This window comes from Podarcis vaucheri, assembly GCF_965113315.1.
Source record: "Podarcis vaucheri genome assembly, chromosome: 1".
Classification (NCBI taxonomy): Eukaryota; Metazoa; Chordata; class Lepidosauria; order Squamata; family Lacertidae; genus Podarcis; species Podarcis vaucheri.
Genome location: NC_138759.1, coordinates 58,709,559 through 58,722,166, shown reverse-complemented (window position 1 = coordinate 58,722,166; position 12,608 = coordinate 58,709,559). Strand labels below are relative to the sequence as shown.

The 12,608-nt window shown below is 45.5% G+C and overlaps 1 protein-coding gene across 2 annotated transcripts in view; it reads right to left on the bottom strand.

Annotated features, from left to right (window-relative positions):
- The window catches only part of PAMR1 (peptidase domain containing associated with muscle regeneration 1), a 48,211-nt gene extending 39,641 nt beyond the window's left edge, over positions 1-8,570 (bottom strand). Inside the window, exon 1 of one of the 2 annotated variants that reach the window (XM_082237610.1) lies at positions 8,171-8,570. In XM_082237610.1, the coding sequence (XP_082093736.1) occupies positions 8,171-8,246 (76 nt within the window). In that variant the 5' untranslated portion in view covers positions 8,247-8,570. Of the gene's footprint in view, positions 1-8,165 lie in introns of both variants that reach the window. The other variant, XM_082237611.1, reaches the window with a different exon arrangement.
- Positions 8,571-12,608: the final 4,038 nt, after the last annotated feature.

Here is a 12,608-nt window from a genome sequence, read left to right as displayed (position 1 = left end):
CTTACACAATGACTTCATTGGATACAGTCTGAAACACGGGAGAACCTCTGCCGGCCAGTAGATAATGCTGGTTTGGACGTTACACTAAACCACAGTAACTGTGGTAAGATACAAATGTGCCATGTTTTTGTGAAATACTTCTTCCCTGGTTCTAGTATGTTTACCACAAACCCTCATATTTCCCTTTTAGCTATTTGAGGTGTTTGTTTCTTCTAATGGAGCAAAGCATTTAGGTTAGTGAATGTAGCATGTCATAAATGAACTGGAACCATTGGTAATGTTTCCATCAGTCTTATTTGACAGGAAAGTGTCTGTTTTTCTCATCATGGTCTGGGCACATGTAATGACTTCACCCACTGTTCCCTGTGCCAAACCACCAATGCAACTCTATCCCAAACTGCAGGCTCATGGAGCATGTGGTGATAGAATAGGCCCTCACAAAATGCTTTTTACAGCAATTTAAAGAAGTTAGGAACCAGTGGCTTTGAACAAACACTGTATCTCACAGCCATAGCTGTCAACTTTTCCCTTTTCTTGTGAGGAATCCTATTCAGAATAAGGGAATTTCCCTTTAAAAAGGGCAACCGTTGACAGCTATGCTCATAGCTCTGACAATGCAAGTGTTCCAGTGTCTAGATTTGCATCTCAGTGCTTTTCAGCTGCTGTGCTAGAAGGATTGTTGGAGCCCTCTACTGTATATGTTCTTATAAGGACCAAACTAGTTGTGCAAATATGATTACTGCAATGTGAACAAGCTTTGTTATGTAAACAGCACCACAGGGAAGCCTGGCACCTATGGGAATTTCCCTTGAAATGCAAAAAGCAGCTTTGGAGAGGCAGTTTTTGCTGGGACTGTGGCAGGGAGAAAAAGAGTTAATCACACAGCTTTCCAGTCCTGAGGTTGCTCAGGCTTCTCTGTGCCTGGTAATTACACACACACACACACACACACACACACACACACCCAAGTCTTATGGTGCTTTCTGGTTAAGTAAGAGCAGTTGGAGTCTTCAAAAGCACAAATATTCTCATCACTATGCTCCCTCCTATGACTTCAATAAAAACATAGGAGGGTTTTTAATTATGGCCATATAGGGAACATGAAGGTTTTTCTTGGCAGATAGAAGATATGACATAAACTGTTACAGAGTTTTGTGTTTTGCTTTTTTTTACACATGACACAGCTTTTTGACCTCTGAGCAAATGAGTTTGCAAGAGATTTTTCATGAGTTTGGTGGGTGGCCAATGTGTGGAATGTGATCCCTTAATTGTCGGTGCATTATTTTTCTACCTGATATATATATATATATATATATATATATATATATATATGCAGGTTTTGGTGTCTTCGGGTGTCTTCCCGTGTAAGAGTCGGGGTGTCTGTGCGACGTTTCGACGAGGTCTCACTCGTCATCTTCAGGCTGGTGCTTTCGGCTTCTTGTTACTGGAACAGAGCAGAGTCTGGTGTTTGAGTTCCTATAAATACTGTTGAGGGGTGTGGTGTATAGCCTCCAACGTTCTGGGTAGAGAGGAAGTTCCTAGATTAGTGTGCCTTTTCTTCTTTTGTTCCTTAATTACTTGAGGGATATCTTGGGTGATTTCATGAGTGATATTCTGAATATCACTGGGTGGGTCATTAATTACTTGAGGGATATCTTGGGTGATTTCATGAGTGATATTCTGAATATCACTGGGTGGGTCATTAAGTGTAGATTAGTTGCTAAAGCTCTTGTGTCTTGACCTCTTGAGCTTGTGAAGAGTTTTTCTGAGAAGATGGCTGTGCTGCATTTAGTTGTGCTCTGGCTTGGCTTCGTGTATAGGGGCGAGCTATGGTTTTGTGCCTTGTGCCAGCCAGATCTGTGTAGGGATTGCAGGGGGGTGCAGCATCCGGAGGTGCCACTATAGTTTGGTTGCTGGATGGAGTCTGTAATATGTCTGTGGAGAGGGTCTGGGTTTGGGTCTGGTGTGGTTGATTGGTGACGGCGTTCTGTGTGCCTCTGGTTCTGGTGTCGGTTTTTGTGGGGAGGGCTAATTTCCAGATGTCTGGCAGGCGGGACGTGTCGTCACGCTTGTTCATGTTGTGAGGGTGTTTCTCTATCTCGATGGCTTCCATGATTATTCTCTTGTGGTGATGTTCCATGTTAAAGAGCAATTTGGAATCTGCAAAATTAATTTCGTGTCCTGTTTCTTTCATGTGTTGGAAAAGAGAGGAAGTTTTTTCTTCTTTTTTGACGGCATTTTTGTGTTCTGCGATACGTGCATTTATTCGTCTGTTTGTTTGTCCAATGTACGTGGCTGGGCAGACTTTGCAGGGTATTTCATAGACCCCTTGGTTTTCCAGCTGGATTTTGTCTTTTGGGTTTCTGAGGATATTGGCTATTTTTTGGTTGGTGCAGAAGGCTGTTTTGATATTGTGTTTATGGAGGATTTTGCTGATTTTGTCTGTAGTGCCCTTGATATAAGGAAGGAGGGCCATGCCATTGTTTTCTTCTGTGTCTTGGTTTTTGGGGGGTGTTTCTTTTTGGATTAGCTTCGTAACCCTGTTTTTCTGGTATCCATTGGCGATTAACACATTTGAGAGATTCTGTACCTCAGTTGTCAAGTGGTCTTTGTCAGCCAGGCGTTTGGTTCTGGAGATGAGAGTCTTGGCTACGGAGTTTATTTGTGCAGGGTGGTGGTGTGATTGTGCATGTAAGTAACGGTTGGTGTGTGTTTTTTTTCCGGTAGATAGTGTGTCCTAGGGAGCCATCAGGTTTTTTGTAGATTAGGACGTCAAGAAAGGGGAGTTGGTTGTTGTCTTCTAAAAAACCAAGACACAGAAGAAAACAATGGCATGGCCCTCCTTCCTTATATCAGAATATCACTCATGAAATCACCCAAGATATCCCTCAAGTAATTAATGACCCACCCAGTGATATTCAGAATATCACTCATGAAATCACCCAAGATATCCCTCAAGTAATTAAGGAACAAAAGAAGAAAAGGCACACTAATCTAGGAACTTCCTCTCTACCCAGAACGTTGGAGGCTATACACCACACCCCTCAACAGTATTTATAGGAACTCAAACACCAGACTCTGCTCTGTTCCAGTAACAAGAAGCCGAAAGCACCAGCCTGAAGATGACGAGTGAGACCTCGTCGAAACGTCGCACAGACACCCCGACTCTTACACGGGAAGACACCCGAAGACACCAAAACCTGCATTCCTATACCCGTGAAAATCTACGAAAGCATATATATATATATATATATATATACACACACACACACACACACACACACACATATTCATACATATATCACTGATTTTTGACAGCCCCCCCCCCCAACGCAGGTCCTTATGAAGAATTTATGTAATACATTTGCTGCATTGGAAGACCTGACCATTGTGTTCTGCTTTGTGAGTGTGACTCATTTTCAGGGGATGGGGGGGATGGACAGGATTGGCAGGAATATTGCACATACACAGATAATGCTTGACCCCATGGTACAAAACTATTTGTTTGGAATGCATCCTGGTGAATCATCTTTCCAAACCTCCCAAGAATCCCCAAGCAAGCTGAGCACATAAGGGTGTGATCAACATGCAGAGAATTTGTTTACTTCTTATGGAACTTTCCTTATAGTAAATAGTCTGCAAGCTCATGGAAGACAAGGGTAGCAAAGGCTGCTAACTACAATAGCTACGGTATGTTTCACCTCCACTGTTAGAGGTGTTGCACTTCTGAATACCAGTTGCAGGTGGGCAGAGTCCTGCATGTCCAGTTTGTAGGCTTCTCGGGGCATCTGGTTGGCCAGTGTGAGAACAGCATGCTGGACTAGGTGGGGCATTGGCCTGATCCAGCAGGCTCATCTTATGTCCTTATGTTGCATGCATGCAGACATGCTATTGAGACTGCATCTGCTTCTAAAAAGTGAACCTGTACTGCCTTCAGTGCTGTTAACTAGTTGTCACCATACCCAGGCAAGGCTCTCAACCCAGTGGCGTAGCGTGGGTTGTCAGCACCCGGGGCAAGGCAAGTAATTTTCGCCCCCTAACCCGTGGATTTGCGCCCCCTAACCCTAACCCCCAAATGTTGCGCCCGGTGCGGCCGGCCCCCCCTGCACCCCCCACGCTACGCCACTGTCTCAACCTGCCATGTAGCATCACATACATTCCAAAGGGAACCTTGCCTGTTAGGAGGCTATATATACGGGTAAAATAATAGCATAGAACAGAAATGAGGAGCTTGTGGCTTTCCATGTCTTAGAATCATAGAATTGTAGTGCTGGAAGAGACCACGAGGGTCATCTAATCCAAACCCCTGCAATGCGGGAATCACTTTGCTTCATGTGGGGCTCGAACCCACAACCCTGAGATTAAGAGTCTTGTGCTCTACCAACTGAGCTATCCCTCCCATCATCCCTGAGCATAGGCTATGCTTGCTGGGGCTTATAGGAGTCTGGAGGGCCATGTCTTCACCATCCCTGGAGCAGAAGGTGTCAACCCTATATCACTGAAAGGCAAGGTATCATGTTTTGAAGAAGGAAGATGGAGGAATCTTGGGCACGTCACTCACTGTGCTCCCTGCCCCTGCTGTTCTGCAGCGGCCCTTTTCAGACATTTTATCTAAGGTGATGCAGGCCAGCGGCACAGCCTGCAGCTGTGATCCTATCCCCACTCCACCCCCCCCCCAATTCTACATAGATAGAATTTTTTTAATCTCCCTGGGTCAGAAAAGCATCAGTCACTCTCTTCAGAAGTGCTGCTTGCTTACATCATGTTTGCCTCAAACTCCCTTTGATGCCTTTGATTCGATCAAAGAATTCTGCTGCACCTGCCAATCTTCTGTCTCCTGGCTCTAGGGAGATAAAATGGGACTGCCTCTCTGTTTTTTGCTGTCTCCCTGCCACCCACTCTGCCTCAAGTAAGCCAAAGGCGTCCCATGTATCCTCATAAGTAAGTGTGGGATGGAAGTCTCAGGGGTCTCCACACCTTTCTTCTCCAGGAAAAACTGGCTCTGGGACACGAGTGGTGCTGTGGGTTAAACCACAGAGCCTAGGACTTGCTGATCAGAAGGTCGGCAGTTCGAATCCCTGCGACGGGATGAGCTCCTGTTGCTCGGTCCCAGCTCCTGCCAACCTAGCAGTTCAAAAGCATGTCAAAGTGCAAGTAGATAAACAGGTACCGCTCCAGCTGGAAGGTAAACGGCGTTTCTGTGCACTGCTCTGGTTCACCAGAAGCGCTTAGTCATGCTGGCCACATGACCCGGAAGCTGTATGCCGGCTCCCTCGGCCAATAAAGCGAGATGAGCGCCGCAACCCCAGAGTCGGTCATGACTGGACCTAATGGTCAGGGGTCCCTTTACCTTTAAACTGGCTCTGCTTTCCATCCTTTGTAGTGTTTTTGCCTGGCTTGAAATGCCATTGATCTCCGGTAATGGCTCTTGTTTGTCTGGATGGGGAACGGAATGTGTAGCCTATGGTGCAATGGAAAAACTCACAGCTGTTCCTCTGCTCGCTTTTGCCTCTGGCCCCGCCTACCACTGTGTGGCCCCCAGAAGAGAATGAGGCCCCTGGGCTGAGAATGGTTCTTCAGTGGTGACGGGTGTGACCTAGAGAGTGGGTGTGGTGGGGGGGATAGTCACTAGGGCCAGATGTGGAAGCTTGGAGGGCCACATTTGGTCCCTGGCCCCGAGATTCTTCACTCCTGTCCTAAAGAATTCTGAGAATTATAGATTGGTGAGAGCAAGTGTGCTGGAATAGATTCCTCCCCATTCCTTACAAAACTATGGGGTCCAGGTGAGAAGGAATGACTGTTACATAGTTTGTGACAAAGATGGAGACAAAGACCAGCATCGCAGCATTCTCCTGCCCCTGGCCCATCCCTCAGCAGGGCTGAAACTGGACTTTATTTCACCTGGGTCAGGCTCAGTTTGGCACACACACCCATGCGCATTTGCGTACACACACACATATAGGCTGGGAACCTCAATGGCGCCCCTCTGGAGGCTTCACTAGGAGCAAAAAACCTGGCTAGCCCCCTGCCCCCGCCCCCTGTAGCTACAGCTCTGCCCTCAGACATATACATATAGAGGGGAGAGAAATGGAGACAGGAATGCCCTTGCAAATTGAGGCCCTTTTTCTGTTTCTCCACACCTATCCATCACTACCCTGCAGTGTTTACTGTACAGCAATTAGGTAGAATCGGGGAGCAAAAAAATAAAAAGAGGGTAAAGGCAAGGAAGCCACAGCTGAATATCAGAGGAAACATTAACTATCATGCATTATAAAGTGACTCAGCAGGTAAAACTAATTGCTGACTCTGCTAGAGAGTCCTGTCACTGTTAGGCTGCAGGGCAGCTTTGGCAATAGGAAATTAACCCAACAGACGAAGCTGATCCTATGGAAGGAATGCGGATTACTATCTGAGGAAATTAAATGCAGGGGTATCCCACAAGAATGTTCTTATCCATGGATCTTTGCTTTCATCGCTGAGGTGGAAAAAGTTAGGGCTTATCTATGTTCCATGTTCATGGTGCCAGAGTGCTGTTGATGTAGCCTGAATTGCAGTATCTACATTGAAAACATCTGGAAGCTGGTATTAAATACTCCCAGAAGCTGTGTTTTTAAACTGCTTTGAGGAGGGCAAATGTCTCTGCTAAAAGAACAGTTGACCTAATAGCAGAGCAGGAAGTTCCAAGAACAGACCTGTCCTAGTACTAAGGTATTGGTCTATTACTCCCTTGCCCCCCATTCCCCAGTCTCCATCATCATCGCCTTGGTCTGCACAAAAAACTCACTGTGTATTCTCACAACCTTACTTTCTTTCTGGTTCATAGCACACAGCACTGGGGTGGTGGGAGGGGAATACTTTATTGTTCCTTAAATCAACTGTGTAACCAGACAGCTACACTTGTGCTATTATTGGATTGCTTCAGCACTGAAGGCACAAGCTTGGGCAGTAATAAACTGCAGCGTAACTAAGCCCTTAAGAGGGAGCTGCTCAACTACTTTCCGGAGGCAAATGCAGAGACTACCTGAATTCTCTTGTATGCTCACCACAACCAGAGCTTCTAGACTTCTGAAAGGCCCCAAAGCAGAATCTGCTGGCCCGGGGGAATTGCCCAGGAAATCCATTTCGTTTGACTTTAAATGCACTCAAGTGGAGCACAAGACCTGATGCATAACTTTACATATGGAGTTATTTATACACACTATGAGCTTGGGTGTTTGGAATGCTGCAATGTTTACTTGGTACATGTGATTTTACCATCATTCTTTTCTTTAATGAGGCAGCAATAGGCAGGCTTCCTTACCCGGAGAATGGATGCTTATGTTCCTTATTTCAAAAGGCCACTGCTTACTCTAAAAGCCTAAGGGTCCCACAGAACGCCACAACGTGCCTTTTTATGTCCACATACTGTCCAAGGGACGTTGCGGATTTCCTCCTTTCAGTTTCCAGAGTTTCCAGTTGCCCATTAGTTATTAAAAAGTTGATCTGGCCTTCCCACCCATTGCTCAGAAGGGTAACCTGCGAGGGACTGCAAAGGACTCTGGGAGCAACAAAAGGAATGCGAGAGGTGCCCGGGCTTCCATGGCAAAACAAGGTGGCATGAAAGCAGCGCGCTTTGGAGACAGTTCCGGCAAACATATATTGAAAGAAGAACTATTCTGGCACTATGCATGCCAGCTTGGCAGGCCAACATCCAAACGACAACCATACAATAAAATAAAATAGCCCCGTTTAACTTCCACACTATTTTCTCTTTGAAGTAAAAAAAAAAGTAGAACAGTATTGGCAAAAGTAAAGCACAGGTCGGAACTCAAATCTGGCTTTTGTTTTGCTTGTCTTCCCCTCCTTTCTTCGGAGTCAGACTGAAAAGGAAAATCTGCCTTTTGGCAAGCTAAACAAATTACACTTTGCTAAAAGAAAAAGCGGCGGTGTTTTTCTTTTTCTACTATTTCAGGGAAACCAAGCAAAAAGTAGATTTCCAGCAGTGTGGCTCAGTCAGATCCTATTGTTTTCCTCCAAATTCCCAGGAAACTCGTCCCAGAAGGTTACAGGATTAATCCCACCACACGGTGGGAGACCAAAAACGCACCGGTCTCTCTAGAAGGGGCGGGGGCCCCGGCAGAGACCCGTCCTGTTAAGCATGCCTAGAAAGCGAGTCGCCTACTTACAGTACCTCTTGGCAAGCAGGAAATGAACAGGAGCTGCAAGAGGACTGCGAGTCCCAGGTGGGTCCAGGGTGCTGTCTCCATGCTGCTCAGAGTCAGGCCGCCCAGGGCAAGCGGGTGGCTGCTGCTCAGGAAAAGGCAAGGCAAGGGAGGCAGGCGAGCAGCTTTTGCTGGGACCTCTGCAAGTGGTGCTTCTGTGGAGGCTCTCAGATTTCAGACCTCGGCTCGGCTCCCCTCATCATCAGAAGGGGGAACTACCTTCAAGAGACTCCTCAGACGGCCAGAAGCAAGACGACGTCACCCCCCAAAAAACCTCTCAGCTGCTCCTTTTAACTCTTTCTGCGCGGGAGGGGAGCGAGAGGAAGGGACCCGTTGGACGCCCAGCAACACACGCGTCGCGCTTCTCGAGTGCAAGGGACACGAGGTCACCGCGGAGGGGCGGGGGAAGGGGCGGACAATGTGCTTGGGGCAGCTCCTCGCGTATCTTGTGAAAGATACCTGGAGCAGGGCTGCATCAGAGCCAGCAGGGATCCCTCGAACCTCTTTTCTGTGCCGAGGTTTAACTCTTGGCATATGTGGGCTGCTTTGCATCTGAACATGTGCAGAATTCCAGAGAGACACAGCAGTCAGGAACCTTACTGGGTGCTTCCGGGCTGCTGTTTGATTGAGGTGTGATTCAATCACATAGCGGCAAATTTAAGTTGGAAGTTGAAGCCGATTTGGCGCTTTTGTGCAACAAACTCATCTCCCTCAATCGCTATGAGAAAAGTGACCTGGAAGAGAGGGCTGAGCTTTGCATGATGCACCTGGGTATAACAGCAAGCAAATCAGAATGATTGCTCAATAAATGCCCAATGTCATCTAACATCCCCACAAACTTTATGCACACAAATTGGGGTGAATAATCAATAAAGGCATGGCCTGGAAGCAGCCACTGTCTTTCTTATGCTGGAGCAGAACAGCAACAGGAATCTCCTGACTCCGCCCAGCTACAAGCCAGTTCAGCACCAACTAATAACGATACAATAGGAACATAAGAAGAGGCTGCTGGATCAGGCCACTTGCTCATCTAGTCCAGGATCCTGCTCTCACAGTGGCCAATCAGGTGCCTGCCTATGGGAAACCCAAAAACAGGACTTTGGTACAACAGCACTTTTCCTTCATGAAGTTTCCAGCAACTGGGATTCAGAAGCCTACTGCCCCCAAACGTGGAGGCAGAACATTGCCATCATAGCCCCACGGATAATGCACGGATCTAGTGTACCAGCCCTCTGGAACCCCACTGCAACATTTGGCTTCTGGGTTTTCCCTGTATATATTTATCAGCCCCTTTGGGCCCTGCATTTTATGTGCAGCTTTTATGATTCCACTGCACTCCGTAGATGAGATGCAAGCTTTTTCTTTGAAGTGCTGAATGTAAACAAAGTGTTATGACAGATACCAAGATGAAAGAATTATGGGTTTGGGAGATTCTCAAAAGGTTATGTCATTCAGCTGACACTGAGGCAGGCTTTTCTAATACATTAATTCTTCTAACAACCATCCCTAAAACAAAAAAGAAACTCCACAGCTCTTCTTTTAAAGCTGATCTGATGGGAAGCTAAGATGGCTAGGGATTGAAGGGCAGGATACAAATCTGCTTAAAGAAAGAAATGTGTGTGCTAAATATATGATGTGATAGTTTTCCCTGCATAGTAATTCCCCCCTCCCGTATCCAAACATTCACCACCCACCACTGCCATGTGCTATCCGAAGTGACATAGAACGGAGAGAATTTTGCTTAAATTAGAAAGTAGTTAAACATAGAACCACAGCTAGTCTCGTAAATTGCAACAATGGAAAACCTTCTGGATGATGCAATGCCATATTCTACTCGGATGTAATGAAGTCAATAAAGGGATGCAAAGTGATTTCAGAAGATTCTGAGTTTGGTTGATTCTGAAGCTTGCAGAACTCAGTTCTGGCTCCTCTCAGGTGGGCACCACTGCCATTTTAAGAGAGAAAGAAATAGTACTATTTTTCTTGGGGGGGGGGTTGGAAGCAACACAGCTATGCATACACACTACAGACCCTCCAAGGATCCCTATTTTCCAGGGACGTCCCTGATTTAGAGAAGCCGTCGCGGTTTCTGATTTGATCCCGGAATGTCCCAATTTTCCTTAGGATGTCCTTATTTTCATTGGAGAAATGTTGTGAGGGTATGGAGTTACCTGCCCCCAAAGCTGTCTGAAGGCAATCCTGTATAGGGAAGGGTTTGTTTTTTTAACGTTTAATGCTTTATTGTGTTTTTTTATATCTGTTGGAAGCTGCCCAGAGTGGCTGGGACAACAAAGTAAGATGTGTGGGGTATAAATAGTAAAATTATCATTATGGAATGGGACGTCCCAATTTTTATTGGAGAAAAGTTGGAGGGTATGACACTATGCATTTAAATCACACACCCACACACCACACACACACAGGATTCTAAGATCTGTAGTTTACCCTTCACAGAGCTAGAGTTCCCTGCACCCTTAACAAATTACACTTCCCAGGTCCTTTGGGGCAAGTAATATGCTTAAAATGCAGGCAGTCATAGTCCCACCTGATGAAACCATTTAGAGAGATGGAGGGTGGGAAATGTAAGCACACTGAGCGCCCAAAGCATATCTGTATCTCTGAACACAAATTAAATTCAAATGGAATGCAGCCCTGAGGCTTGAGCAGAAGCAGCAGTTTAATGAAAGATTATCACTAATTTTTATTTCCCCCTTCAGCACATAATTGCTGACTTCAGGCGCCCTTTCGGTAAAGAGGTAGCAAAACACATGTCTGTTAAAGGAAATGCCAGACTACATTGTAGCATCAGATGTGAACATTTTTATAACTTACTTGGAGGACGGAACAACAACTAGAAATGCACTCCCCTTCATGGAAAATCAATGCAAATCAATGCAAATCTGAGGTTCTGCCCCCCCAACAAAAGCCTGCCCCCAAAAATCCTGGTTATGCCCATGCTGCCTTTTGAACTGTAGGTTCAACCACATGGGCAGGCAGTGCAATATCTAGCCCTGTGTTCAAATTCCTCCAGGAGCACTTAAAAGCCAGAATAGTGTGCTGGGCTTCCTTTGCACTCACCTCTGTGCAACTGGTTTTTTTCTTTCCTTTAAAAGGCACACACAATGCGTTCATCATGCTGATACTGCTTTAAATTAATACCCCACAAATGCCTGTGCCTGAGTTTATGTGCAAATATTTGTAGCGTTAATTGTGGTTTCCAGCAAGATATTGTTATTGTTATTGCTAATACAGTGATACCTCAGGTTAAGAACTTAATTCGTTCTGGAAGTCTGTTCTTAACCTGGAACTGTTCTTAACCTGAAGCACCACTTTAGTTAATGGGGCCTCCCGCTGCTGCCGCCGTGCTGCTGGAGCATGATTTCTGTTCTCATCCTCAAGCAAAGTTCTTAACCCGAGGTACTATTTCTGGATTAGTGGAGTCTGTAACCTGAAGCATCTGTAACCTGAAGCGTCTGAAACCCGAGGTACCACTGTAATAATAATTGTAATGATGGTAAGTTGGTGCTTTATTTGTATTTCTTTGGAAAATATGGGACAAGTCTTAGTTTATGATCAATTTTACATTTCTGGGCTTGGTAAAATGCAGCCAAATGCAATTGAGCAAACTATTTGTTTGATTTTATTTTATTCATTGGGAGTGTCTGTCTACCCTTTTTATACAGTCTATAGTGATCCATGCCATAAGAAGCTTATGGGGTGGGGGCTAGAATATGTTCTAAGTAGTTCCAAGGATAACTAAGGAACTAGACATTTGGCCAAAGGGCTAGGTACTCCAATCTTTGTCTCACAGAAGAGGGCACCTATTTGCCAGTCTGATGCACATCAATAACGGGCAGTGTGCCATAAACAGATAGAAGGTGCACTGCAAGAGAGATATTATTATTTATTTGATTTCTATACCATCCTTTATCTAAAGATCTCAGGGCAGCGTAGAGCATTAAAAACATGTTTTGCTGAGCATAGTAATGAAAACATAAAATGAAGCATAGGAATAGACAGCATAACATTTTTAATTTTTTTTTAAAAAAACATAATATATGTACTGTGCAATAAAAAGAAGTTTCCAAGCAGTTTACATCATTTAAAAAATAAACTAAAATTAAAGGTAAAGGTAAAGGAACCCTGACAGTTAAGTCCAGTCGTGAACGACTCTGGAATTGCGGTGCTCATCTCGCTTTACTGGCTGAGGGAGCCGACGTTTGTCCGCAGATAGTTTTTCCAAGTCATGCGGTGAAACCAGAGCAGCACATGGAAATGCCGTTTACCTTTCCGCCGGAATGGTACCTATTTATCTACTTGCACTTTGACATGCTTTTGAACTGCTAGGTTGGTAGGAGCTGGGACCAAGCAACGGGAGCTCACCCTGTCACGGGGATTCGAACCGCC